General features: G+C 47.3%; 2 protein-coding genes across 7 annotated transcripts in view; one reads left to right on the forward strand and one right to left on the reverse strand.

Annotated features, from left to right (window-relative positions):
• Positions 1-25033, forward strand: part of LOC144120820 (uncharacterized) — a 57994-nt gene extending 32961 nt beyond the window's left edge. The window contains exons 2-8 of one of the 2 annotated variants that reach the window (XM_077653572.1): positions 9128-9329; positions 16547-16609; positions 17499-17648; positions 20685-20741; positions 21825-21909; positions 22640-22698; positions 24894-25033. In XM_077653572.1, the coding sequence (XP_077509698.1) occupies positions 9128-9329; positions 16547-16609; positions 17499-17648; positions 20685-20741; positions 21825-21909; positions 22640-22698; positions 24894-24913 (636 nt within the window). In that variant the 3' untranslated portion in view covers positions 24914-25033. Of the gene's footprint in view, positions 1-9127; positions 9330-16546; positions 16610-17498; positions 17649-20684; positions 20742-21824; positions 21910-22639; positions 22764-24893 lie in introns of those variants that run through there. The other variant, XM_077653571.1, reaches the window with a different exon arrangement.
• Positions 19890-27045, reverse strand: part of Pex2 (peroxisomal biogenesis factor 2) — a 32180-nt gene continuing 25024 nt past the window's right edge. For 3 of the 5 annotated variants that reach the window (XM_077653570.1, XM_077653569.1, XM_077653566.1), the window contains one exon: positions 24923-25055. The gene's annotated coding sequence lies outside the window, so the exon portion shown is untranslated. Of the gene's footprint in view, positions 25056-27045 lie in introns of all 5 variants that reach the window. The other 2 variants (XM_077653567.1, XM_077653568.1) reach the window with 2 other exon arrangements.

Raw genomic sequence — 27045 nt, forward strand, 5'->3', positions numbered from 1 at the left:
GCGCACAGAGAAGCTGTAGCCGGGTGATATTTTTAATCGGCGCTTCTGCTCCTTGTCAGCACCCCCACGTCCAGAATGGGTCGCGGCGTCTCGAACAGAAAATTCACTACCACGAGACGAAAAAAACGCGGGGCTGAGGAAGTGGGAGACAGAGAGAGGTGCGTGCAACGTTGCACATTTCGATCATAAAGCAACGGACGTCCCAGAGACGCTCTCACTCGGCAAGCCGAGGCGCGCCGCGCCAGGAAGGTTTCAAAAATAGGACTGGGACGCCCGGTTTCATTATTTTTCTGGTTTTGTTTTTGCTTCCGAAGAAGCTCATCGCCTGTGACGCAATCGGACGTCACCGCAAAGCCAGGCGCGCGTCGCTCGAATGGGCCCTTCGGCAAGTGGTCCGCGAAAAGTTCTTCAGGATCTCCCCGCCGCCACCTCCTCTCTGCCGAACCCTTCGGCAATGGGGGAAACGGGGCAAAGTAAACAAAAACAAAGGTGGCGCGAAGTCGTCGTGTCGAAACCGTGGCAGCTGCGAACCGGTGCCGGGACGTAAAAGAAGGCATATGCTTTTATAGGAAGTCGCGAGGCTTCGGTGTGTATGTGTATACCTGAGAGGAAACTGTCGCTTGCACTTTGCACCGCTTTCTTTTGCGTGTGTTTGTGCCTTCGGAAATTTTCTCTTCTTTTACTATTCGGGAGGCATGCACTAACTCAGCACAGCTGTCACAGGTAAAACCCACAGAGACTTCGAGCTACAGCGCGGTCGCTAAAGCTGCCAACGTTTTTTGCGGCGGCCTCCTTGGCGGCAGAAAAGAAAAAAAATATATATTTTTGTTTCCTTGGTTCGAAAACGAGGCGACGCTATACTATACTGCAGGGGCGTGTCCCGTTTCACGCTAGTATATGTTTGTATACTTGCTATATACAAATACATTGCTGGCTTGCTTTCTTTCTTTTAAAGTGTACCAGCGTCTGACGACGCCTTCTTGCAAAACAACGCGTTCACCGAAGCAAACTGGGCCATACGCGGCGAACGTAGAAATGTCAGCGCACACGTCAGCGACGCGGTAAACCTCAACCGAGTCGATTCGCGCGTGTGGCGTCGCCCACGTGGACGCAGATGGCGAACGCGCAGTGCCTGGCTGTGGAAGCCAGTTCGCCAGCAACGAACCCCTTTGCAACGTAGGAAGTTAACGACTAAACTCGTATACACAGTCGAACCTCGTTATAACGAAACGGTTTATAACGAAATAATGGATACAACGAAGGAATGGCGATTCCCTTTGAAGGATCGGTCAACACGGGCTATAACGAAGTTACGGCTATAACGAAGTAATCGCAGGGCCCCTTCAACTTCGTTGTGTGTGTGTGTGTGTGTGTGTGTGTGTGTGTGTGTGTGTGTGTGTGTGTGTGTGTGTGTGTGTGTGTGTGTGTGTGTGCGTGTGCGTGTGCGTGTGTGTGTGTGTGTGTGTGTGTGTGTGTGTGTGTGTGTGTGTGTGTGTGTGTGTGTGTGTGTGAAGGCTATATATACACACTAACGTGATGAAGACAAGGCAAAGGCGCAGCGAACTGACCTGACCGTCAGTGCGCCAGTCGCCGTCACGCATCAAAGCAGAGTGGCGTAGATAATGCGTAGATTAGAGAAAAGGTGCGAATCAATGATATGCTAGCTGAAACCGAGTGAAGGAATTGGACTCGAACAGGGCACGTCACGCGAATAACTAACAGTTGGTGGTCCGTCTGAGTGGAGGAGGCAGTCGCATGCACGTAGCAAGAGGAGCCAGAGATCTGGGGAGATTAGATAATGAAATCTAAAGGAATAACGTGGCTGCGGCTGGTGGATGACAAGGCTAATCGATGATCAATACGAGAGGCTTTTATCCAGCTGAGGATTTGTCTCCAGCGGTGGCACGCGCGGCACTTAGAGGTGGCTCGCCGATTTTCCGGCAGGAAATTTCGGTTCATGCAGGAATGAAACTACCTAAGAGTGAAGAGCGAACGGGCATTGTGCAAGCGTCTGCGCCTGATTTGAGTGAAATATGCTTTTCATGCGTTCTTGTGTTGCCTGGCTTCTTGGTTCCCAAAAAAGGCGCCAGTTTTTTAGGGGCGTGGGGTCTTTTTGAAAGGGTCGCATTAGATTAACTAAGAAAAACTGGTGTTCTGCACTGAGGCGGAATGAAGGGTACCATTGCAGGAAAATTTAAGCAAAAAAAAAACGAGGAGGTCGCACTAAGCCTATTGAATACAGCTGCGTCTATTACACGTCCAGAATATATCTTGATGAGACTTATACAAGACATTTCTATCAGGCGTCAATTAAGAGCAGCTAAGCAGAGCTCTACAAGCAGTTTTGTGACGATACGTCCAGTGCACACGCTCTCAATCCTGTTCAAGACGGATCAAGGCGCATCGTAGACGTCTCATTATTGGCATAACGCAACGCCTCTTTTGGGTTGGAAGACATCTTGAAGGACGTTTTGTATGCGTTTTGAACATGCCTAGTGCGCGTGGTAAAAAGACTGAACAAGATTTCTTGTGTATTTACTAGATCTTCAGTTACTACCTTAGGTCTTAATTAGCAATGCATCACAAAGACCACCACAGTGTCACCCATGGATACGGAACGTCAAACAACAGAAGCCCCGCACTCACCTCACTCCTACGAGAAAACATTCGCTCATCCTTATATGAATACTCCACTACAATGGTTTTCTCATATGTCCATGCGGAGAACTGCCTAGCCACAAAGTTATCTCGGGTATTTTTGCGGCTGTTAATATAAATCACGTGCACTGAAATTAGTCAGGTTTCACTGTGATGTTCTGTTATTTGAAAGCCCATATTCCTGCCGGAACACAAAAATAGAAACTAAAAAGTAAAGGCTGTACTTGTATGGGATACAGCACATGCGTCGCACACAAAAAATCTATGCCAGAAACATTGTGTGAGCGTCAGGAAATGATCTCTTATACTCGGCTAAAAGACCTGTCTTGTACACATCTTGTGTGGCTCTATATAATTTGGACCACTTTAGATATTTGAAGACATCTATGACGCGTGTTGTGCTCAGTGGGAAATGTGCAGGCCAGCGGGACTGCAGTCTTGACGGATTAGCCGACAGACGAATACATGTCACACTGGTGCTTAACAGCACGAAATGGCCTACCCATAAGACCGACTAAATAGCCGCTGTGTTTAGTTTGTTACTACCGAGTATCCGCCGCCGCGGTGGCTCAGTGATTACGGTGCTCGGCTGCTGACCCGAAAGATGAGAGTTCGATCCCGGTCACGGCGGTCGCATTTCGATGGAGGCTTTAATGCTAGAGGCCCATGCGCGGTGCGATGTCAGTGCACGGACAACACAGACCACCACCGCGGGCAGACATATCTTCGATCAATCACAGCGAACTAATCCGAGCCGCCGACTAAAGCCACGCGTCGCCGGAAGCCGATAAGTGTGCGTCCACGCGCACCGCGGCAATTTAGAAAATAAACTAGGCAAGTAAACAAAACAGGCGGGCCTGGACAGCCAAGAACGCGTGCACTAACCGTTGCTCCAGTTCCCATTCCGGATCCTTCAAACCCTGCCCCTCTCTCTCTCTAGCTTATATTTTGCCTCCACTTTTTTATTTCCTCTCGTCTTCCCTCTCTCACTTCGGCCCTGTCAAAACGCGCATGCATCTATATTTCACCTGTGCCGTGCAGGCTGGAAAGTAACAGGAAAGCAACAGGCAGGCGCGACAGCTATATTGGAAAAGCCCAGTCGCCCCTGACACTTCTTTCGTCGCTCCTTCTTTGCTTCCCACGCAGGCGAAAGCCCGGCTGCCTCCCGGGAGCTGCTGGCTTTCAAGGTGGTTCTTCGCAGACGGCCGCTGCGTCTCCTGGCTCTTTTTTCGCCGTCTTTTTTTGCTCTTTTCCGGTAACCGTCGTTCGACGACGGCTGTCCAGACTCCCATTGATGAGCGCTCCGCACCCCCTTTCTCCTAACGAGAGGGAGAGGAGAGAAAGGGAAGGATACCAAGGCCTTTTGTTCCCTCCCAGACCGACTGTTTTAGCTGCAGCTCGAAGGAAACTTGAAGAGGAGGGAGGGGTCCGTACACTTGCACGCACAGGCACCAGCTCTCCGGTTTTTTTTGTTTTTCGTCCTCCACCCTCACCCCCTCTCTAAATGCGGTGCACATGCAAGTCGCGCGTTGTTCCCATACCTCTTTTTATTTTCTCCCTTTGTTTCGTCCTTGTTACGTCTTCCTTTCGTTAACTAAGCCGCCGCGTAGGCTGGGTGGTTACGGCGCTCGGCTGCTGACCCGAAACACGCGGGTTCGGTCCCGGTCGCGGCGGTCGAATTTCGATGGAGGAGAAATTCTGGAGGCCCGTGTGCTGTGAGACGTCAGTGCGCGTTAAAGAACCCCAGGTGGTCGAAATTGTCCGGAACCCTCCACTGCGGCGTCCCTCATTGTATGAATAGCTTTGGGACGATAAACCCCCATAAACCAAACCAAACTTTCGTTAACTGAAGCTTCGTCCACGTGCGAAGCGAACTTCCCCCGGCCCTCGCATCTCGACGACCCTCTCCCATTCCCTCCACTCCATCCCAGATGGACGGATCAGTCAGACGGTGGCTCAGTGGATAGCGTGTTCGACGGCTTAGTGGGAGTACCCCAGGTTCGAACCCGGCCGCGGCGGACGCGTTTCGATGGAGGCGAAACGCAAAAGGCGCCCGTGTACTGTGCGGTGTCAGTGCACGTTAAAGATCCCCAGGTGGTCGAAATTATTCCGGAGCCCTCCACTGCGGCACCTCTTTCTCTCTTTCACTCCCACCACCCTCCCTTCACTTATGGCGCGGTTGAGGTGTCCACTGAGAACTGATAGTTACTGAGCCTTTCATTTCTTGGTAACCAATCCAGTCAGATCATTGCCCAGACCGCGAAGGTGGAAGCACGTACGTACTCATATTTGTTCCTGAGAAAACAGAGCACAGGGTGACACATAAGGTGCAGTTGGAGGTGCCTGGTGTAGTGCCGTATGCTTCACCTGCATGACTGAACGCGGTGCATCCGTGCACGTGGTTCCTATCACCGCAACTGCGCCAGGCTGTGGTAGAGGAAGTGCGGGATTAAAAGAAGGGGAGATGCCTCTGCAATCAAGGAAGAGAGTAGAAACGGGGAATACGAGTGTTGCGCGTGGGGGTGAAGAGGGAACACGGCGCTAATCAATTAACGTGCTAGGTTACAGCGATGTGCAGTGATCGACCTATATTTTGCACGTAAAAGAGGTGAACGGGACAACCTGGTACTCAACCAGCTGATGATGATGATGATGATGATAATAATAATAATAATAATAATAATAATAATAATAATAATAATAATAATAATAATAATAATAATAATAATAGGTTTTGGGAAAAGGAAATGGCGCAGTAATAATAATAATAATAATTGGTTTTTGGGGAAAGGAAATGGCGCAGTATCTGTCTCGTATATCGTTGGCGCAGTATCTGCTTCACATATTGGCGGACACCTGAACCGCGCCGTAAGGGAAGGGATAAGGGAGTGAAAGAAGAAAGGAAGAAAGAGGTGCCATAGTGGAATAATTTCGACCACCTGGGGATCTTTAAGCGTGCACTGGCATCGCACAGCACAGTCCAAGTTTCAATTTTAATTGCACAATGCGCATGACGCCACCATGCAGGTTTATCTGTGCTCTTTAGGCGAGCGTCCTCCGAACTGCACTCGGACCGATTCAGCTGCAGGCTATGCTTCGTACAGTCGTGCGCAAAAGTGGAGACCTCGCGCGAATGGCGGTGACTGCGATTTTTATGTGTACAGAGTCGTGCCTGGCAGAAGTGTGTGGGCAGACACGCTAACACATTTGGTGAGGCACGTATTTTGAAAAGAGGCGCTACACCATACGAGAATGCACCCGCACGCAGTTCTGTGAACTCGCGTGGTCTCTCCACTTTTGCGCGCGGTATGTACACTTGGAGACTATAAGAGTATAAGGACATGACGACATATGGATAAACGCGGATCAGAGATGGAGACGCAAGTTGGTATACAATACGAGTTTGGTTCTAGCTAATAAGAGCACGAAATGGACCTGGACATGCAGTGTGCGTGCTGCGCACAAATAGCCGGTGGTATCTTAAAGGGACCGAATACAACTTCATCTAGTTATAGTTCCCGGTAAAAATTAAGTCTGACTTTTTGTGGGTATGTTAATGTTTATGCGACAATAATAATAATAATAATAATTGGTTTTTTTGGGGAAAGGAAATGGCGCAGTATCTGTCTCATATATCGTTGGCCACCTGAACCGCGCCATAAGGGAAGGGGTAAAGGAGGGAGTGCAAGAAGAAAAACCCATTCACGACTGAGATGTCGTGACATCTACATCGAAATGCGTCGCCATCGTTTTAAAGGAGCTCTGAAACACCTTCCGAGGTGAGCACATCAACACGCTCAATCACTGCACTGTGTTGTAATGAACACCTGAGCCAAATAATGCAGGTCTATACACGCAGCTGTGAACCCACAATCAGGCGCGAAAGTTGCCGAGCCCCTTCCTGCAACTTTTTCATGCTCGCATCCCCCCCCCGTCGCTCGCTCCCGCGTATACGAGTTGAGAGGTGGCTATTGGTCAGATTCTTCCAGACGTCAGGCAGCTACCATGGCCGCGGCCAATAAGCCGCGTAGCTCCGGCGTGTTAGGAAGCTCCGCCCCGGCTGTGGGATCGGCAGAGGAACGCCGACCTTCCAGCGTGCAAAATGTGACGACAGTAGACGGAAAGGCGCGAAAACGCTGAATTTCAAATTTTCAATACAGACAACAGCTTCTAAAGAGCGCATTAAAAAAATTCTTGGACAATATTTGTGAAGCGGCGTGCTTTAGCGTACAGGGCACACCGCACCTTTATTAAAGCCCCTTTAAGAAAGTTCCCTTTTCAGTAAAAGTGGTGTTTTTTATGATCAGAACGCAGTACACTGCCTTATCGATACAGGCCAACTCTTCCACATGCCCTCAATTTAGAGCGCATACATTGAACCAGGATGCAAGGTAGGAAAATTTAGCAGTCTATCGTCATTTTTCGAAAAGAAAAACACCGCAAAACAGCTTCTCTCTGCCTTTCTTTGTTTCTTTCATTTTTTTGCGGCTTTAGATTCGCAGTTTGCAGGGCGTTTAAGAGCGCAATTCGCCCTCTGCCCGGTTTAGACTGTCGGTCTATTAGAAGTTAGCCCAGCTCCGCAACTCTTCATAGCTTCTGCGACGAGGTATCTAATTCCTCGCCAAACGCTCAAGATAACACTTTTTTTTTTCGCGGAAAGTATACGTAAGATAAAGAATGAGTAAGGAGACCCTGGCGACGTAAGTAGTAGTTGGAAAGGGTGGTGGGGGCTGGGCGGACACTGATCGAGTGTTGCTCACTGGACTGCAGGTGGATTGCAGGCAGATAAGAACGACTAGATACAAGCCCCCCCCCCCCCCCCATCAGCCCTCCCCCCGAAATAAAAGAAATTTACAACACAGCGCTCGCGACCGCCTGCACGCAAACACCACTCATGAAACGTATACCCTTCTCTTATCGCACACCACTTACCTGGCCTCAGCTCGGAAACTTCTTTTTCGGAGGGTTATTTTTATCTATTTCCATATATTTTCTTACGTCAGACTACCGCGTTCGAATTCTGTCCGTTGCATTCGTGCATAACCCGACTACACCTAACTAAATACCTCTACGCGCTAGCAAAGATCCCTGCAATCCGTGCTCGCATGCAGGCGCGTGTCTCTGTTTATTTTCGCGCGTTCTCCGCGTCCCGACTGCGTTACATATGCGTTCCCCGTGCGCGCGCGGGCGTTGCCCGATACGATAGCTGTACAACGCGCCGCGGTGTTCCTCGGCAATCGTAAGCGCTCTGGGCTGCACGCGGAGTCGAGTATACAAAGACGCGGGCGCTCATGATCGCTTGCACGTATTCGCGTTTTCGATATCGCCTGGCTTTTCTATCAAGTATTCTGCGCAGCTCTCTTCCAAGATATCTGGCGCTTGGCGGCCAACCCCAGACGCCTCTAGCTCGTTCATTCTTATAAGACCAGCATGTTTTGTCTTTGGCGCCAGTACAGCAGGGTCGACAAAGCAAGTTGTTGGGTGCGTTGGTGATGATCTTCAATATAGTTACAGCGCGAAAGACAGGACAAGACAAGATGACAGAACGCAGCGCTGTGTTCTGCCGTCCTTTCTCGTCCTGACTTTCGCGCTGTAACTATACTCCGTTTCATGCATCAGGTGCAACGCTATGAAAGGTACGGAAGTAGTCCGTACGGGAAAATAAAGGGAGGCGTGTTACTCCGCGCTTGTTCCGTAGCCGAGTGGCCTAAGGCACTAGAAAGCGACGGTTTGTCTTCAGCAGTAACAGTGCATTTAATCAAGCTGATGACAAATGTGTCATTTAGTAAGCCTGCAAACATAGGAGTTACTATGTTTTGCTCGCCACAAGGAGCACACTACTTTTTGGTCGCGGATGCAGACAGCGCAAACAAGAGCGCCAGCTTTGACAGCGTTGCACCTGATGTATGAAACGGAACAGTAGAGTCATCGTTTAATTTCACTACACGTTGTTTAAAATTTATTTCAAACATGCCTGAAATCTGTGCACACACAGTGTCCCATTGACTCTTGAAAGTATCGCTCTTAAAGTGATTGAAGGAATAGACGCGAGCGATTTTTGAAATTGTGACTGCACATAAACATTTCTTATTGAAGGAAACACAATGAAGGCTCGATGCTATACCAGGAGAAAACTATACTGAGAGAAAAAGGACAGTTATTAAGATAGCTCTTCTCGCATAAGATTTCGGGAGAAATCGTCCACTGCGTGCTAATCAAGCGTCCCGCTGAACTACATACTGGTTCGATTTCCTCGCTGTTATAATTTAGTTCCGTAAATACGACACGAGTTTTTTTCTTTCTTTTTTTACGCATTATCACATAAATTTTTGTTATGCCTCTTCAGACACTGTGCAGTTAGCTGCTGCGCTGCTGCGGCCAGTAGGCATGCAAATACTGCGAGTTGCCAGGCTATAGTAGCTGCACACTTGACATGGCATATAGGTAAATGCGCGTCCCGTCACTGCAGTCGGAGTTATCGAAGCTGCTGGCCGACCTCCTGGCGCTGAACCCGGACGCGGCGGACTGTCCCGCGCCCCGGGTGCCGGTGTCCCGCTCCCGGTGCCGGGCCCACCCGTGCGTCAGCGACGACGACTGCCGCTGGAACAGCCACCGGTGCTGCTTCAACGGATGCGTGTTTACCTGCCTGCCCAAGCTGGCGCCGCCTCCGGGTATGTGTAGTACACTAACCAAACAGCTCGTGCGACCCCCTCCCGCGTATGCGATGGCGTGCATCACTCATGCGTTCGTGTGCACATGGTGCGGCAGTCCGCCGACCATTGTGCGGGCTGATCCCAGCCAATGATTACCACACATGTCCAGACAAAGTTCTCTCGAAACGTTGGCTGCAGACCCACTGAGGAGGCTTCCATATACCGCCCTTTACTCACGTCCGTGCCGTAATATGTCTGCGTGTGCTCAGTATATATAGCTGCATGCATGCGGGAGAATTTAACCACCACCACAGGTCAAAGCCGGTGGCGATGCGGTGCCGGGATATAGCGACTTGCTCCTGCCTGCCGCATGTACAGTATACGGTCCTCTGTTAAAGGAAACACGCGATCGCGTGGCCTCAAAGCTTCGCGAAGGGTATTCTTTCCACGTATATATATATATATATATAAGCGCGTATGGTGCCGCCCATTCCCGCTGGCTTTCGGAGACAGCGCTTCGCGAAGCGCAACAGTGGACCGCGTACTGTGTGCGTGTATATATATATATATATATATATATATATATATATATATATATATATATATATATATATATATATATATATATATATATATATACAACACGGGGGAGGAGGACTGTGTCGAGTACCACGATATGCCAAATGTGCAATGTGCGAGGGTCCACAGCCGCTTGCATGTGGAGTCGATTCGCGTCATTGCGCAGGCCCTTCAAGACTGCGGTGGGACTCCAGTAAACACTCGTGCCTCGACCAGCGCGCACAATGTCCTCGACTCCTTGGGGTACAGTTAGCGTTGCGCAGGGCGAAGGCATATATTGCCGACGTTTCTCAGGGACGTAGGAAAAAAAAAAGGCCGTGGTTTAGCTGTGGTTAAACCTGGAGTGACGCCATAGCTACAGCTGGCCGAGTGGAACTTGCCAGTCGAATTGCAGTCAGTCTTTCGTCGCTCCGTGTCGCTGGTCCTTCCAGCGCACTGTGTCTCGTCCTCCCTTCATACGTCGTCTGCCAGCGTTTTTCAGTGTTCAGAATGTCAAACCAACTCGCCCAGCAACACACCCTGCCCAAGTTCCTTCTTCGTATTCGTCCCTGGACGTGGACCCACTCCCCCCCCACGCCGGAAGCTGGTCCGCACCACGTGACCAGCCATGGCGCCGCCACGGAGCTCAAGGGGTGCCACGCTGAAGGCCCGAAGTGCTAGCGTAGTTAAGGTGGCTAGAGTGGGCAGGTGTGAAAACCGGCCGGGGAAGCATGGCCCCGCAGCGCGCCGATGCCGTGTGGCGACGCTGACGGCAGAGGGGCGGTAGGGCGCGCAGCCCAAATGAGCGCATCGCGTAGGCTAAATTTTTACCACTGAGGCGAAAATGAGCCCGTTTCGCTTACCGCTAGTTTTCTGCGAATGTCAAAGAATGAATCTTTACCATAAAATAATGTTTCGTCAACTCGCATCATTATTCCCGTGAAATATGCTGCTTCACAAGCGCAGTTTGCATTGCGCAGCTGGACTGAAGCTCGTATTGTGCGTGCTCATTTCGAGACGATGCCCAGGATGTGAGCGACGCCGTAGTGGAAGGTTTCGGAATGATTTCAACCACCTGCGTTTCTTTAACGTGCACTGACTCTGCGTTGTGCCGCTATCGAAACGCAGCCACTACGGCGAGAAGAGCACGTTGCAACGCGTGCCGTAGGACCTCGCAACTGCAGTCGCATTGGCTGAAAGCGCCCCAATAATAATAATAATAATAATAATAATAATAATAATAATAATAATAATAATAATAATAATAATAATAATAATAATAATTGGTTTTTGTGGAAAGGAAATGGCGCTCTATCTGTCTCATATAACATTGTACACCTGAACCGCGCCGTAAGGGAAGGGATAAATGAGAGTGTGAAAGAAGAAAGGAAGAAAGAGGTGCCGTAGTGGAGGGCTCCGCAATAATTTCGACCACCTGGGCTGGGATCTTTAACGTGCATTGACATCGCACAGCACACGGGCACCATAGCAGTTTGCCTCCATAAAAACGCAGCCGCCGCGGTCGGGTTCGAACCCGGAAACTCCGGATCAGTAGCCGAGCGCCACCCCAACACACAAACCAGTTTTTGTCGCCGCTTGCGAGCCTGTAGCATGTATGCCATCTTGACGTTCATGTAAGCTGTAAGCAATCTCCGACGATTCTAGACAGTGAAGCAACACATCTGGCCATGAAATTGTTGATCTACAACTGAAGGCCCCATTTCAACAAGCAGCAAATCAGAATTGGCTCCCTTCTGGGACCAGCAGACCCCAGATCAAAACCAGGCTTCCTTCTGGGACCAGTAGAGCCAAGCAAAACACCACTGGGTGCCCTATACAGTGATCATTTCAACCAGCAGCAAACCAGATCTACGGCTTCCTTCTGGGGCCAGATGAAACCATTAGAAAGCAGAATCCTATTAACAAATTTTCACCTGGGGGGAGGGGATTGCAGAATTTGATCTACAACACACAAGGTTTCAGTGTTTTCCGTTTCTTCTCACTATCCTCAAACCCATAAGCAAAAAGTGAATCCTTGTGAGGCAATAAAAACGTACACTTGATGCTGTCAGCGCAACAGAATTCTCAGAACAACCAATTTTTGGCACATCACCATTTGACTGTAGAATCTCTGCCGCAGCTTCGGCATGCAAGAGCGTTCGGCTGAACGCAAGTTTGTTTTCCAGGACGTTGACAAGATCGTAAAATGAGACTGACGAATGTAAAAGGCCCCCAAGGTCCAACTCGTTAGTTGCCTCAGCTGGAAGTTTTTTGGGTATGTTGCCTTTATCACAGAGACATGCTGTTCTGCTGGGACTCCGGAAGTTTTTTTTTCGAGTGGTGGGCAGGTCTTCGAGTTCTTTAGTTGTTTGTCTGTTTATTCCATATTTTATTTAAATGTTTATTTTATTTCGTTTTTGTTAATATATAATATTTCGCTGTTCAAAAGTATATTTGTTACGCATATAAAACCTGAATTGAAATGGGCAGCTTTACATATATACAAAAATGTACAGATGAGGAGTGATCGACTGCATTAAAAAAAGTTTGTTCATACTTTTTCAATGCTAGTAATCATGCTCATGAACAGAGCTCATTCAATTAACCATTTCTGCTGGGACATGATTGGTTTAGGTTACTGAAATTAAACGTTTTAAGGCTGGGTATGAAGCGAACGAGCTCAGCCTCACTGTGCTTTACATTTATAACGTCCTGAAAATGAAGTGTTTGTCAGAAATCTGATCTGAGTGCAAGGAGTTGGAGACTTGGGGAGGGGGCGCTGCCCCCTCTGGAGAAATGCTGGGGGGCAACCGTTCCCCCCACTCCTGTTCCGGAGTCCCTGGAGTTTCTGCAGGCTTCACAATGAGTTGTCAAAACACCCCTCTTAGCCACATAGCCTGCAATGTAATATATCAGCCGCGCATCGCTGTGTCGCTCAGCATAGCTGTGGCGGCCTACAGCCACTTCCACTTTTTCCGCGCCACTTTTGCTGTTGAAGGCATCTCGCCCTCGCATAAAAAAAAAACGCTGCTATAGAGACTCCAATACAGGCGGCGAAACGAACTGAACTGACTAAAACTGCAACGACGTGTGCAAGGCCGACGCGGCTGAGCTTACCGCGCCGCTAGCTGCAGCGCCGCATTCCCCCTGGCGGCATCGGTGCGCAGAGGGGTCACGCGCTGCCGAGGGAAAACGCCGCGATCTTCACACCTTCCAGTCTAGCCACCCTAGCGTAGTGTAGCTCTCGCTACAATAACCCAGCCCTCGCGGTGCGTGTGTTGTCGTCCTGCACCTGGCGCACGATAAGAGGCGCATATAGCCAGGCTGCTGTCATCTCCAGTTTAGCCTCACATGACAGACGTTGCAGCCAACCAGACCACGTACGCTCCACTAGCGCAGGATAAATACGCGCCGAGTCGGGCTCCGAAGCCAAATACGTATCTGCCGGCTTCACTGCCTGTTGCGAACTGCGTAAAGGCGCGCTCACATTAGCGGGAAAACGCGCAACGCCGGGCGTTTTCCGCGTGCCGCTTCCCGCCCAAGCCGGTTTTTCTCCCGCGGACAGCCTGCTCTGCCGTCCCGCGGAGCGATGGATTCGGTACCTATTTTTCCCGTGCCGGTGACCAGAACAGCCAATGGGCGCCGACCGTGAACCGTGACGTCGGTCCCAGTTCAGTGACGCCGTCGGCGGAGGCGGAGGCTGCGCGCGTCCGGCCGGCCGGCCGGGCACTCGGCGGCTGCTAGCAGGGTGCGCTTTCCAGTCTTCTCTAGTGTCACGTGACTATCCCCTTCTCTTTCTGCTCGTTCGGGTCCTCCCTCAGCGCCTCCTCTCTCCACATCCCAAGACAACCGCAGCGTGAAAACGCGCGCAGTGTGAGCGTCATTCTGAGGAGCTGCGAGGCAGCGTCGACGTTGACGTTGTGCCGGCGCGGGAAGCTTCCCGCTAGTGTGAGCGCGCCTTAATTCGCTAATAACGTGCCTGTTCATCTGCCACAGTAGAGGTGCACACCTCTCAGTGTTTTACGAGGGTTGCAGCAAGTATAAGTGCCACAGCTTGCCACCGGATTCCAGCTCTGTCCTGGCAATGGCAGACAGGCCCCGAATACAATGACCGACGCGAGCTGGCTTAATCGCTGCGGCTGTGACCGAATATGCTTGTTCCTTTGAGGCGCCAGTGCCCTTCCGTCATGCCTCGAGTGCGAGTGCATTACAGCTAAGTCCAACAACTGAATCAGCCTCGTGTTCGAATCCAATGGACTACAGTATGGGTTACACCCTCCCGGACCCGTCCAGGAATGGGAAGCTATAGAGGAAGGCGTCGTCTCGCGTTGTTTGGACAGTGCCAAGGAGGCCGCGATACATGGCCACTATTTTGGGAGTTGCGGGGGACTTCTGGAAAGGGTGGCTCCTGGGTCACGCCCCGCCGCCGCTCGCTCCGTGTCATCGGCGCCTGAAAAGACGACGGCTGGTCCGCGGTTCGCCTCCCTCTCCACGTCTTGTCGCAACACCACCGCACATGTGCCGGCGCGGTCACGGACCGCGCGTTGTCGCGTCGCATCCCCCTTCCCCGGTGGCACGGCCTTAACTTTTCTCCAGCCTGGTGTCACGATCAAAAGTGCGGCGACGCGCACAATTAGCCACACCGTGCGCGCCCATCTGTTCGTCCTGCGACCACTGGAGAGGAGGACATCCACTGTATCTTTTTCTTTCTTTCTCATCTGTATAATGAAGATAAAGAAGGGGATTGGGGGCGTGTCCCATGGGGGTCCGCGCACCCATCTGAGGGAGCGGCTGTGGCGGCTCGCTTGGTTAATTTATTTTCCGCCAGGCATGTGGATGGCTTCTGCGCGGCTGAAGACTGTTATCAGCGACTTGACGATACACGGGGTCCCGGAACCCGTTACAAGGCAAACAGCGATGCTGCGCCCAGTGGGTGTTGCGAGTGAAGAAAAGGAAGGCGGGAAAAGAAAAGAAATGCGAGACATGCAGTGCCCGAATTCTCTGAAAAAAGACGCCCAGCTGTGGAGCTATAGCGGTTAGCGTCGCATCCGGCCGACGCACGTGACTGGCCTGCGTTGCTGTCCTGCGTGGTATAGGTTTGCGTTGGGCTGCTATACAGCAACCGCGAGAAGTGTGCAAGGCCAAAACGGTGCTCTTGGCGGTCGTCGTATACCGAGTTAAAAAAATTAACATTAACTGGACAAATTAGAGTTAACCAATTCTCTACTGGGTGTTTCAGGAAAGCCCAGCCACTATTTTTTAAAGTTAGACTTTTCTAGGTGTAACAGATATGGCTTCTCTGACCTAGTAATATCGGTGTTAAGTCGTGTTAAATAGTAAGCTGGTTAAATTTTGAACTATTACAATCAGGCGTAACCCGCCGCGGTGGCTCAGTGGTTAGGGCGCTCGACTACTGATCCGGAGTTCCCGGGTTCGAACCCGACCGCGGCGGCTGCGTTTTTGTGGAGGAAAAACGCTAAGGTGCCCGTGTGCTGTGCGATGTCAGCGCACGTTAAAGATCCCCAAGCGGTCGAAATTATTCCGGAGCCCTCCACTACGGCACCTCTTCTGTTCTTCTTTCACTCCCTCCTTTATCCCTTCCCTTACGGCGCGGTTCAGGTGTCCAACGATATACGAGACAGATACTGCGCCATTTCCTTTCCCCCTCCCCCCCCAAAAAAAAAATTATATACAATCAGGCGTCTGGTTAGGATTAAGAGATTCGCGGCTTGCCGTTAGTAACAGCCATATCAGTTTTAAAATTTCGAGACCCCAGTTACCTTCAGCGCTTTGACTCACCAAATTTTATCGCGCTCCGTTCCGAACATCGCGCAGCACGTGTCACGTGACCTCTGCCTAGCGCTGCAGTGCAGGTGTGGTGCAGGCAGGAGTGTGAAGGTCATGTGGCACGTGCGCGTCGGGCTGATGCGACCGGTAGGCGCTGAAGCGCGCGCGATTTTCGAAAGGGGTACCAGGGTGATCGCATTTTCGTAATTCTTAAAAATTGATAGGGCTATTAGAAGCCGCCGAGTGGGACTCTTAATTACAACCAGGCGCCCAACTGCAAGTTAATAGTAGAAATTCGTTAGCCGTTTTCTGACCTCCACCAACGTTGTTCTGTGCCGAAAAAAACCATCTTAGGACCTCGAAAATCATTTAAAAAAATTATAGCGACAGGCTTCGCTGAAACACTGGATTGTTCGCACCCTTACAAAAATTTCCTTATAGTCTACAGACTGTCCATACATTTTTTGCACATAAGGTCTATAATCTCTCTATACACAATCACAGAGAACAGTCGATAGGCAATACAAATCCTATAAACAGTCCATAGACAATCTATAGATTTATGGCCATATACTTTTAGTAGACTTTTGTCTATAGACAGTGTATAGACTATGAATAAACAAGAGAAAATATTTACAGGAAAGCAATTGAGTCTATAAAAGGTCTATAGACTCTCTATAGACTACTTTTATAGGGGTATTAGCCAGCACTGGGATCCAGCGAGTCAAGTGACGACTTCGAGGGCGAATTTTCTACCCAGAACAAATATTTTTCTCGCTACACGAAAATGGGCGCAGAACTCATTCCAGCAATGTGCATCGTGGCGATTATCGCGCCACCCTTTATGCAATAAAGAACCGTGTCCCGCTTGCTTTTTCTCTTCGTTTCAGTGATCGACTGGGCGAAACAGGTTCGCCCCAGCAACGCCACCAAAGCGCCGAAGCAATTCACAGGTACGGGCCCGCTGCTTTCCTTGCTTAGCGTGCATGCGTGTGTGTACCGAAAAAATAAAATAAAAACAACCGGATAAAAAATAACGGGAAAGGAGAGGACGTAATCTCCATGTATAATTAAAACACCCGTGCACAGACCTTTAGTGGCTCCCTCCCTGAAGACATTCCTCAAGGTGTGCGACCCTTCGGCACAGCCACATGTAGAGTTAATGCACCGACTGGGCACGGCGGGCCGCATTCCAGAGGCAGCAGCCAAGTTGGTCGTTGCTACGTACACCATGAATGCCCGTAGCACGACCAGTGAAGCACACACGGCTCTCGGAATTAGGCGAAGGGGATAACCCGACAGGTCGGAGGTTGCCGCTTCAATTAGGGTCCCGAGGCTTACGCACTTATTTTGACAGCAACACTTCCTGAGCCTGTCCTGAAGAGTAAGTTCAACTGGCCCTTTACCACAGACGCGCATTTTTTTTTTACGAGTACGATAACGTCCGGTGCACCTGTACCGCGGTGTACCGGTGACCCGGCTCCACGAATCTCGAAAGTGTTGGCACGGCAACCATATATGCAAGGCCTGACAAGCCAAACCATATAAACAAACTAATAAGCTGCATGTGACGGCCCGTTTCGAATACTCCAAGTTTCAGTACAATAATAGGCGTCACCTGCTATGGACTTCTATATCCCGGACCGCGCTTCGTTATAACGAATTTTGAATCCTACACGCATGCCACTAAACCTCGCTATAAGGAAGCAGCGGATGTAAAGAAACGCAGCCGCCCATGAAACGTGAAGCAACGTAACCGCGGCATATGGATATGGCAAAAAACGGTATAGCGAGGCATTTTTTAAAGACTTCGTTATAACGGGATTTTGTGCTCTCGTGCAGGCATCGTATGCAGCACGGCCCCAGTGTACGCGCCGGCGGCGCCGCTACAGTGCCCCGAAGGCATGGTGTGCGTCACCAGGGACGTCGGCGACCCGCTCACCGGACAGCCCAGCCTCGGAGAGTGCATCGTCGACCCGCACGCCGGCACGAGTGAGGGTGGTCCCCTTTCCTTTTCCCCCTCTCCGAAGCGAAAAATGGAATGGGGGGAGGCGCCCACATGCTGTGCGATGTCAGTGCACGTTAAAAATCCCCAGGAGGTCGAAAGTATTCCAGAGCCCTCCACTACGGCACCTCTTTATCCTTTTCTTCTGTCACTCCCTCCTTCATCCCTTCCTTCACGGCGCGGTTCAGGTGTCCAACGATATGTGAGACAGATACTGCGCTATTTCCGTTCCCCAAAAACTAATTTTCATTTTTCTTCCAACACACCGTCACCCGTAAGCAAAATTAGATAACTCCAGTCTCCTACACCTAATTTTAACAGCGGTCAAGCTAACCAACCTGCTCAAGTTCTTTCACAGCGATAGCCCTAACTGGCGAGGAAACCCAGCGGACGTGCGAGTTCGTGTTAACAGATCCGGAACTTGGGAAAGATAATCGGTCATGAGGAAAGGCGCAGTATGAGGGGATGGATAAAGGAACCAGTAAGAAAAACGTAGAGGCCAAGTCCTCTTAAGGCAGGCTCGAAATATTTTTGACTGCCTGGGTTTCTTCAGCAATACAGTGACATTGCAGAGCACATGCATGGGTGTCTTTTGCAAGTAGCCTCCATAGACATGCGGCCGCGGGCGCAGAAAACAAAAGGCCCGAATCTCATCCCGCGTCCCATGTGCTCCGCACCTGAACACCATAGAAGACGCTGCCGCGACAGTAGCTTGCTGTGGCTAGCTTGCTTGGGCGGCACATATGTAACGCTAACACAAAACCAACTACAAACAATTGCACAGTGCTAGCCTTGGTATTTGGAAAGGACATTTGCAGTGTCAACTATCTCAGTTTAGTGACAGTTATCATATCCTTATTATGTATGGTGATGTGCTGTTCCAGCAGTATGACTGCCTGTAGTCTGTGTGCAACAAAGAATATGGCAGAATGTGCAGAGTCCCGCCTGTTGCCACTAATTAGTTGCAGGATGCAGCAAGGAACCAGATTTTTTTTTGTTTTGTGCTAAGTTTAGTTTCCAAGTAACCATCAAAGCAACAAAGATCAATGACAACTTTTCCATTTGAAGGTGAAAATGTGACTCGAAATGATAGAAGGGGCAAGTGGGGTCTCTACTTTTGTTCACAGGTGCACGTGTGTGCAGATAATGACTGCAGGGCAATGTAGGGTACTAAGCTAAGATTACACTGGCAATAAAAGAAAATTCTCCAGGTGTTACATCAAGGGATGCGGAAAAGGATGCCTATTACTGTACAACCAGGCGGAACTTGAGAGAATAACTGCCTTCCTTGAATATGCCACTCAAAAATTTGCTGTCCTCAAGGCGCCTCAGTGTACTGCGTAGCACAGTCATTTTGAAAAGCAGTTCATTATGTAAACTCTTCTAATTAGTACATGCTTCATCCTGAGCCTGCCTATATGCCAAACTGAGTGCACTGTATCTCTTATCTCCGAGATGAGACTGCAACACACAGAATACAGTGCTATGTCACATTACACCATAGCTGGCTGCAGCTTACCTGGCCATCAAACAATACAAAGAATGCGCCTGGCCCCAACATTTCTCAAATGCCACGCCCTCTTGTGGCAGGTTTCACGATTTAAACTGTGCAATGAGGAAAGTGAGTGGTGAATAATCTAAAAAAAATCTCTTTCAGAGCACACATTTGTTACAAATAGGCAAAGCTTGTGCATTTACATGCCTATTTCAGTGATACGAACACATGCCATAAGTGTGTAAATTAAGAAAACTACTGTATTTCAGTTCAGCTGCACTATATTTTCATGCCCATTATCCCTGGTGTTACCTGCCTGACATGTCCTATATGTCTGCTCAGCCACCTAGTACAGATGGAAAAATCAAATTAACAAAAACAACCAGAGATTTTTAAAGACGACTGCATGTAATAATGCACAAGTTGAAGATCCAGCTCCTCGTGGAAAAAAAAAAGGGGGGGAAAACAAAATCTGACAACCGCCCATAATAAACAGCACACACTACATAATCTTGATGTCAAGACACTGCGATCTGGCTTGAAAGCCACTAATTTAGGAGATGCCGTTGCATTGCGACTTGTGCTAAATTAAGCAAAAAAGAAACAAAGCCAAATATGTTTTGTCCAAGCCTTCAGTATGTACACATACTCTGCAACATTAATTCCCACACTACGCCTCTGGATGGAAAGGAGAGCTAAGTGCTCGCTAATTATTTTTTTGCATACAACAAAATTCATTTGAAGCTATTTTTATTAATCACAGCTCTGTCCAATGAGCAGGAAATTGAGTAAATCTTCTATATAACAATGCAATTCCATTATGAAGTTAAACAGCATTTTGCTCAAAGGTTTCAATGAACTCCAGCAAAACAGCAAGTTTAACTTACACACAGCACAACTACACCCTGCCTAACAACTCAGTGATACTGAAGTGGAGGCTACGGCTGCTGCTAGCCAATCAAACGCAATTTTCCCTGCACACTGTATAGGCATGCAGTGTAGGTGCGATGTTTCTTGATGAGTGTCATAAAGCATAAAAACCAATTAGCTTGGTTAACTCAAGCTAGTAAGACTACTCCAATTGTGTAAACAGCTGAACAGTGAAAAGTGCAGTGTACAGGAGTGCTCCTAATATGTTGAAGAAGTACACAGAGCTAGACGGGTTGGTGATAATTCATCACAAACGGCTGCTAAAGGTACTACTTTTTTCGTGCGCAGTCTTCAATGCTTAGTACACCTCATAACTTCCATTCCAGTCTTAACAACAACTTGTACAACATGTTCCTAGTGCAGCGTCTACAATTGCTTCTACAATTTGTGGTTTCATGTGGTACGCACACAGAAGACTGACTTCTTTGCATGGTTGGTACATAGTTTCACAGGAAAGAATGGCACAACAAAAACAAGACGTTTCTTCTTCCAACACCCTGTTTTCGTCATTCCAGTCCTTCCTGTGATAAAGGTCAGACACATCGTGACAGTAAACACACACTGACAGAGCCTCTTCACCTATTTTTGTCCTTTGCAGCGCTGCCCTCTGGTGATAGCAGCCAGTCACAACTGGAGAGCTTGGGCAGTGAAACAGGTAACCTTTTCAGTCTTGCCCATCAAGCGTCCCTGATAAAAAGTCAGCAGACACCCACTTCCAAAATATTATCAAACAGCTGCCAAGTGGGGTCACCCACAGAAATAAACATGAGCTTAAAACATCTTGACAATGACATGCGATAACAAAGAGGATCTTGTAGTGTGTTGATTTCTCTCCGAGTTTTCTGAGGTCACTGTTTACCCATGCCGCAATAAAGGTCATTGAAAGTAACAAAACCAAAATTGCACTGGGACCATCACATTTTGTCACTAAAAATTGCAATTAGCTAATTAAGAAGTAGATGTTCTGTCTAAATATTACAGTGTTATACAGGTATTTATTGCAGCTGTCAGCAAAGTAATGAAGAAATATGTCAAGTTAGTTCAGCCGTCATTGTTGGCTTTGATAATATGCCGTTACAAGTCTTTGATCAATTTGACGCTGAAATATTTTGAACATCTCCATAGTCCAGGCTATGCTAAATAACAAAACAATTAGATGTGCTGAACAAGGTATACAACAGTTTAGACGAGTTTAGAGCAGTTTAGGGGACGGTTTAGGAAATGCATAATGAAATGCATAGGAACTGCATATGAAATGCACAGTGAAATTAAAAGCGCAGCAAAGGTGATTCCTCATAGGAAGCTTGCTCAACGTACAAAGAGGTTCGAGCCCATGTGTGAAGAGTAATCACTAACCGAGTATTAGTTAAATTTCCAAAACATTGCAACATATCAAACAGCATCGAATACAATAATGAATGTATTATCCTTACTATTCTCCCAGTGCTTTGAGCTGGTTTTATTTTTTGTAAATTTCTTTTATTTTATGTAATTCATGGGAATGTTCAATTTTGTCAATTTTTCTTTTATCTTTCAATGAAATTTTATATCTTTAAATGTCCACATTTAACTTAACCCTTGAAAACGTATAGTTGTCCACCACTGCAAGTTACATTTCAATTTATTTTATTTTATATTTCAATTTATTTCAATTCAGTTCAAAGCACAGAGTAAAATACTTTCAGATGTCTTCAGTACTGCGTATTTTCTATCCCTGCTGCATTTTTTTTTTGTGCAGTATTCCTACCTGGTGGCTGCATTTTGACCAAGGAGCAGTACAAAAGTATGGAGGAGTTCAAGCAAAAACCATACATTACTGGATGGTAAGGCACTATTACTGATGTTGCACATTAATCCATATATCGTTCAAAACACATTTACTGTTCAGAGTTCGCAAATTTATTGTAAAACAAGCATACTATGAGTAGAGTATGACTTCCCACATTACCAGTCCATTCACACTAATCAAATCTCACTCATTTCAAATTTAATGTATTCTTTCCCAAGAGAGCTGTAGCTGTGCATGTGTATTTGTCATGTTGACAAACTTATCACGAGCAAATGCGAGATTCTTTTCACAACTCCAAAGAATACACTCATAACAAAAGACTCACTGGCCATGCCTAAACAGGTGACCGTGCCTGAAAATACTGCACTTGTCTCTTTGTTGTGCTGGTGAACAAAAGACATACTGAGTAGCTTGCAAGAAAGACTGCGTCAAAACACCGTGAAGAATGTAGTACCATCTGAGGCAAAAGTTTTGTGAACACCTAGAGGCATGCAAAATTTAACTTTGTTTTGGACAACACGTAAAAGGTGCAGTCCGCACACAAGAGGGCAATTCATTAGCCCCTCATCTGCATGCTACATATAGGTAGCAACTAAATTTAGTCACAGTATATGTGTTTTGTCAGGTTTTGCAGCTACCTGCACATGCAAGTCAAGTGTGGGTACGGGGCAGTACTAAGAATGCTCAACTTATTAATTAGTACATGCAACGTGCAGCTAGTTCTGCTTCAAGTACTAACATCCTGCTTCTATGCTCATTCCTAGCACTTGCAAACAAGGCTCTGTCGAGTGCAAGATCTCAACAGAGAAAAGCTTTGATCGCAGTGAGTATTACCCCGGCCATGTTGCACACTTCTCTTTTATAAGAATACCGTATGTACTCGTGTAATTTGAGCACTTTTTTCTTTTAGTTGAGGCTTCAAAAAGAGGTGAGCAAATTACGCGAAAATTTTCTGAACATGTCCTAAAAATAAAAAAAAAGCTACAAAGGTCATAATGCACAATATATACTGTATATTGCCACTTATACGTAGACCCCCCAATCTCACACGCCTTGCTGCTGCCCCCCCCAAAGTTTACCTCAAATATAAGATGCATACTCCTGCCCCACACCGCCCCGCACTGCCCCGCACCGCCTCGCATTGCCCCACAATATGTAGCTTTCCCAGGAACGGCATGATGGCACGTGCACAGCTCAAAGCAATCGTAGCCCAATGATACATTCGCGAAGCCAGCAGTGGGATGCAAAGGAGCTAACAGGCGATAAAACGGTGCCTTCAAGTGCGGCTCGACTGACTAGCGGCAAACCGAAGAGCAAACGGTTCGGTAGTTTCGGATTCTGGCGCACGCGCAACCGTCCGTCTGGGATAGCGACCACCAGCGTGAGCTAGCCGTGTCCACGGTGCACAATTTGTGCCCTCGCCACTCGCACCTTTTGCAACCGCACACAGCGGCGTGGCCGCGCTGATCTTGCGTGCACCCGCGTACATGCTGGTAGTCTGGCGTAGCAGTGTGTGCAAAATACGCGAGTGAAAGTTGTTTTTTTTTCTAAAATCCGGGTAAAAGGTTGGCGGTGCGCAAATTACGCAAGTGAATACGGTATTTGTACTGCCTGGCTGAACTGTGCAGCGCCTTCGACTAACTGCCACACACTTCTGTATACATTATGAAGCTATAGGAAGTGCAAGCCAGAAGCGCACTCAAAACAATTTTCGCAAATGGACATTACAATGATTATGATTCAAATGATTCCTTACACACATCGGATACATATGCACTGCCAAAATGCTGGGCTTTCTCCTTTATGGCTTAGTTCTGGAAACCCTTAGCAGTTTTGAAATATTAAAAGCCAGTTTGCCACTGCACTGTGGCTACTGGTTTTGGTGATTTGCACAACCACTAACCCAAGGTATTAAAAGAAGCATTCACTCCACTTGTGTTGTTTTGTAGCTCCAGGCAATGTTAGCAAAGCAACACGTCTGGGGCAAATTGTTATAGACAAAGAGAAAGCTCTCCAGTGACTGGTACAAGTTTCTATATAAGAAAAAAGGCTCTCAATTTGCATATGAGAGTGATGGCAATGTTAAGAATTGACTAGCTATTTTGGAATGTAATAATGCAATGCAGGTGAATCTAAATAGATTAGAGACTATTCTCAAGCTTTCAACAAAAGTTTTGTTTCAACAGACAGAATGTGTGCATTTATAGGTGGGTGCACAGCGGCAGGTCGGTACATGTACAATAAACATTGTCACTGTGTTAACCTGACAGCACATTTAAGTTATTACATGACTGAAAAAAAAATCTCGGTTTACTTTCACATTAATATAGTTTAAATATCAGTATCTGCTCAGTTTAGAACATCTGTAAGGCACTTTTCCAGAGCAACTGGCATATTATGCCCACATACAAGTCGACTCTGCTGTCCGAGATTATTAACTCAAGCTGGGATGTCGACTCATAAGTGAATCAATAGTTGGGTACATTTTCCAAACTCTGCAATCTTTCAGATGTTGTTCTGTTTCAAAAAAAAAAGATTAACTGCATCACCACAATCATGAGCCTCTCATCCAGGTTAACAGAACCGTAACATCTCTGTTTTTGTGACCTGTGAAATGATTTCTTTTTGGTGTCTGTATGTCAGGGGCATGTCAGGTTATCTAATATTGTGATTTTTTTGCCCCCTTTCATGCCTTCAGTATAAGCTCACCTATCTGCATTCAGGTCAACTCATATGTGGGTAGACACAACAGAACGGCTACTCCTACTTCTATACACATGCCAGGTTTTCCCCAGCAACTGAAACAGCAACATATAAACACTGCTCAAGACCTTCATCACAATTTGCTGAATATGCTTTGCAATATAGTACAGGGTTACTTGATGTGCCCCTTATCACAATGTATGCAAATCGCATCACTAGCACTTATCTAAAACAAACTGCATATTTACAGAAAAAGATTCACAATGCACATCACTGCCGAAATGTTACCCTCACAACACCCTTTCATCTTTGCAGAGCGGCCTAAGAAGCGGTGACGTCATTGTTTTCCAAGGATGACATGTTGAAATCCTCCTGTACATAGTGTATATAGCATTCGAAGAGGAATACGGCGCTCCTCAGCTGCCAGTGATGTTGACGTGAGGTCGGGTCGCAGCAATGCCAACTCGATGAGGCAACCTGAGCAATCAAGAACAAGACACCGATCTCGGAGTTCCACAGAGTATATGAAAGGTTGAGCCAGAAGTGCGTCAAAGACCTGGCAAAAAAAAATATGCTTGCCTTGAGTTTTACTCAAGTTTGACACAGAAAAGCAGGCTTATTTCCTGTGTCAATAACAAGTATTGTTGGTTGTGATGGCTAGAAAAAAAATGAGGTAAGATTAATTATTATGTTCCGTTTCAAAGTTGTGAGGAACATGTGGTTTGTGTGTTTCTCATGCTTACTTTCTACTGGTCCAGAATATTTTCCATGGTATGATTTTAGTATAACTGCGCTTTGGCCAGGAGACCGAGCAGATTTTCAGCTGCACAGCTATGGCCATGATGAGAGGAAATTGAGCTTTTTTGAATGCTCAATTCCAATGCATACTTTTATTAAACAATAGATCGCTGTGCCTTATTCGTCAAATGTCACCCAAGCTATATAATTTTGCATGAGAAATCCTGGCAGTTCAAAAAAATTGTGACTATGCAAGAATTAGTCATCAAGTTCAGGCAATAATGCCTGTTTTTTCTGCTGAAAGCAATTGCAGTTAACACATCTTTGAATGGCAATGGCCAAATGTGCACCGCCAGTTCTGCGGTTCCGTTTGTTGCGCTGCAGCACTGGACTAGGTATAGAGCAATGATCGCTTCACATCTCAATAAATGTTCTCCTAAATCACAAAAAATCCTGCCATCACCAAGTTTTCAAGCAAAAGCTGTAGATGGAAAGAACAGAAAACAAATGCAATCATGCAGCAGGCAACTTCCAAACAAGAACCGAAAGTAATGGCTAAGGATAGTTCTCCAAAATGACATTAACACATACCAGCAGTTTACTAGCAATTTTACATTTACAGGAACACTGATCCCCCTCTGGTTAGTCAAAGTCAAAGCAAAAAAAAAAAAATAGAGAATGGGGGAACCTCCCCTCTTAAATACTGGAGCAGCCGCAAAAAGACAAGTTAGAAAGCAGCTTAGGGTGCTTTCCTAGCTTCAATATGCGGGGCTGCAACAGAAGATCATCCTGATTGCATTGATCTATTGCATAAAATGTGCCATACTTGAAACAATAAGACACACAGAGATTAAAAATTTGCAAACTCATCAAGATTTGACCTGAAGCTGTACATTTATTTCATGAGTGTTCCCAGAGCATGTTTGTGGCAATGTATGCATACAGTATAGCTGATCAACAATGTGTTTTCCTTGCACATGTTCCCCTACACATCTTTGCTGTGGGCGGTAGAAGACAAACCTGAGTTAGTTTCCAGCAATAGCTCTTGGCATTTTCACATATCACAGAGTGCCACCATCAACAGAGGAAACGACCAAAACTTGAGAAAACAGGCTGCATGCAACAAGTGCTCAGAGTCTTATGCACTGCCTAGGAAGAATACGACTCTTAACATCTGTGAAGGGATGGAATAACGTGCCAAAATAAGATGCAAAACAGGTGTCATCAAATACTTGTAGCTTGAGGCCAAATAATATTGGCTCACTGCTTGAATTATATGTTTTAATTCATAATACCCATTATTGGCCAAAATTTCTGCATGATACAACTGTAGCTTTCCCCACATCTTTATACTGAAGCAATAAACCTCCAAGACACTGCCTTGCAAAGGTTGCAAACTAAAATAATTCTTGATTCATATTGCAGCGAAGAAGCACACACACACAGAGAAGGAACACGCAAAAAACACGGACGAACAGCAGCGTTCGTCCGTGTTTTTTGCGTGTTCCTTCTCTGTGTGTGTGTGCTTCTTCGCTGCAATATGAATCAAGAATGTTACCAACTTGCCCAAAAACGTGTTTTACTCAAACTAAAATAAGTTAAGTACATTCATACTGCAGAATATGCAAATGGGCTGGTTGATCAAGTCATCTACAAAATTGAGTTAGGTTGTTCTGAATTAAGTTTAGCGACCAGAGCACAGCTGTGAGCCTTCCGTGCATTTGGTGCT

Source organism: Amblyomma americanum, chromosome 2 (assembly GCF_052857255.1).
Source record: "Amblyomma americanum isolate KBUSLIRL-KWMA chromosome 2, ASM5285725v1, whole genome shotgun sequence".
NCBI classification, from domain to species: Eukaryota; Metazoa; Arthropoda; class Arachnida; order Ixodida; family Ixodidae; genus Amblyomma; species Amblyomma americanum.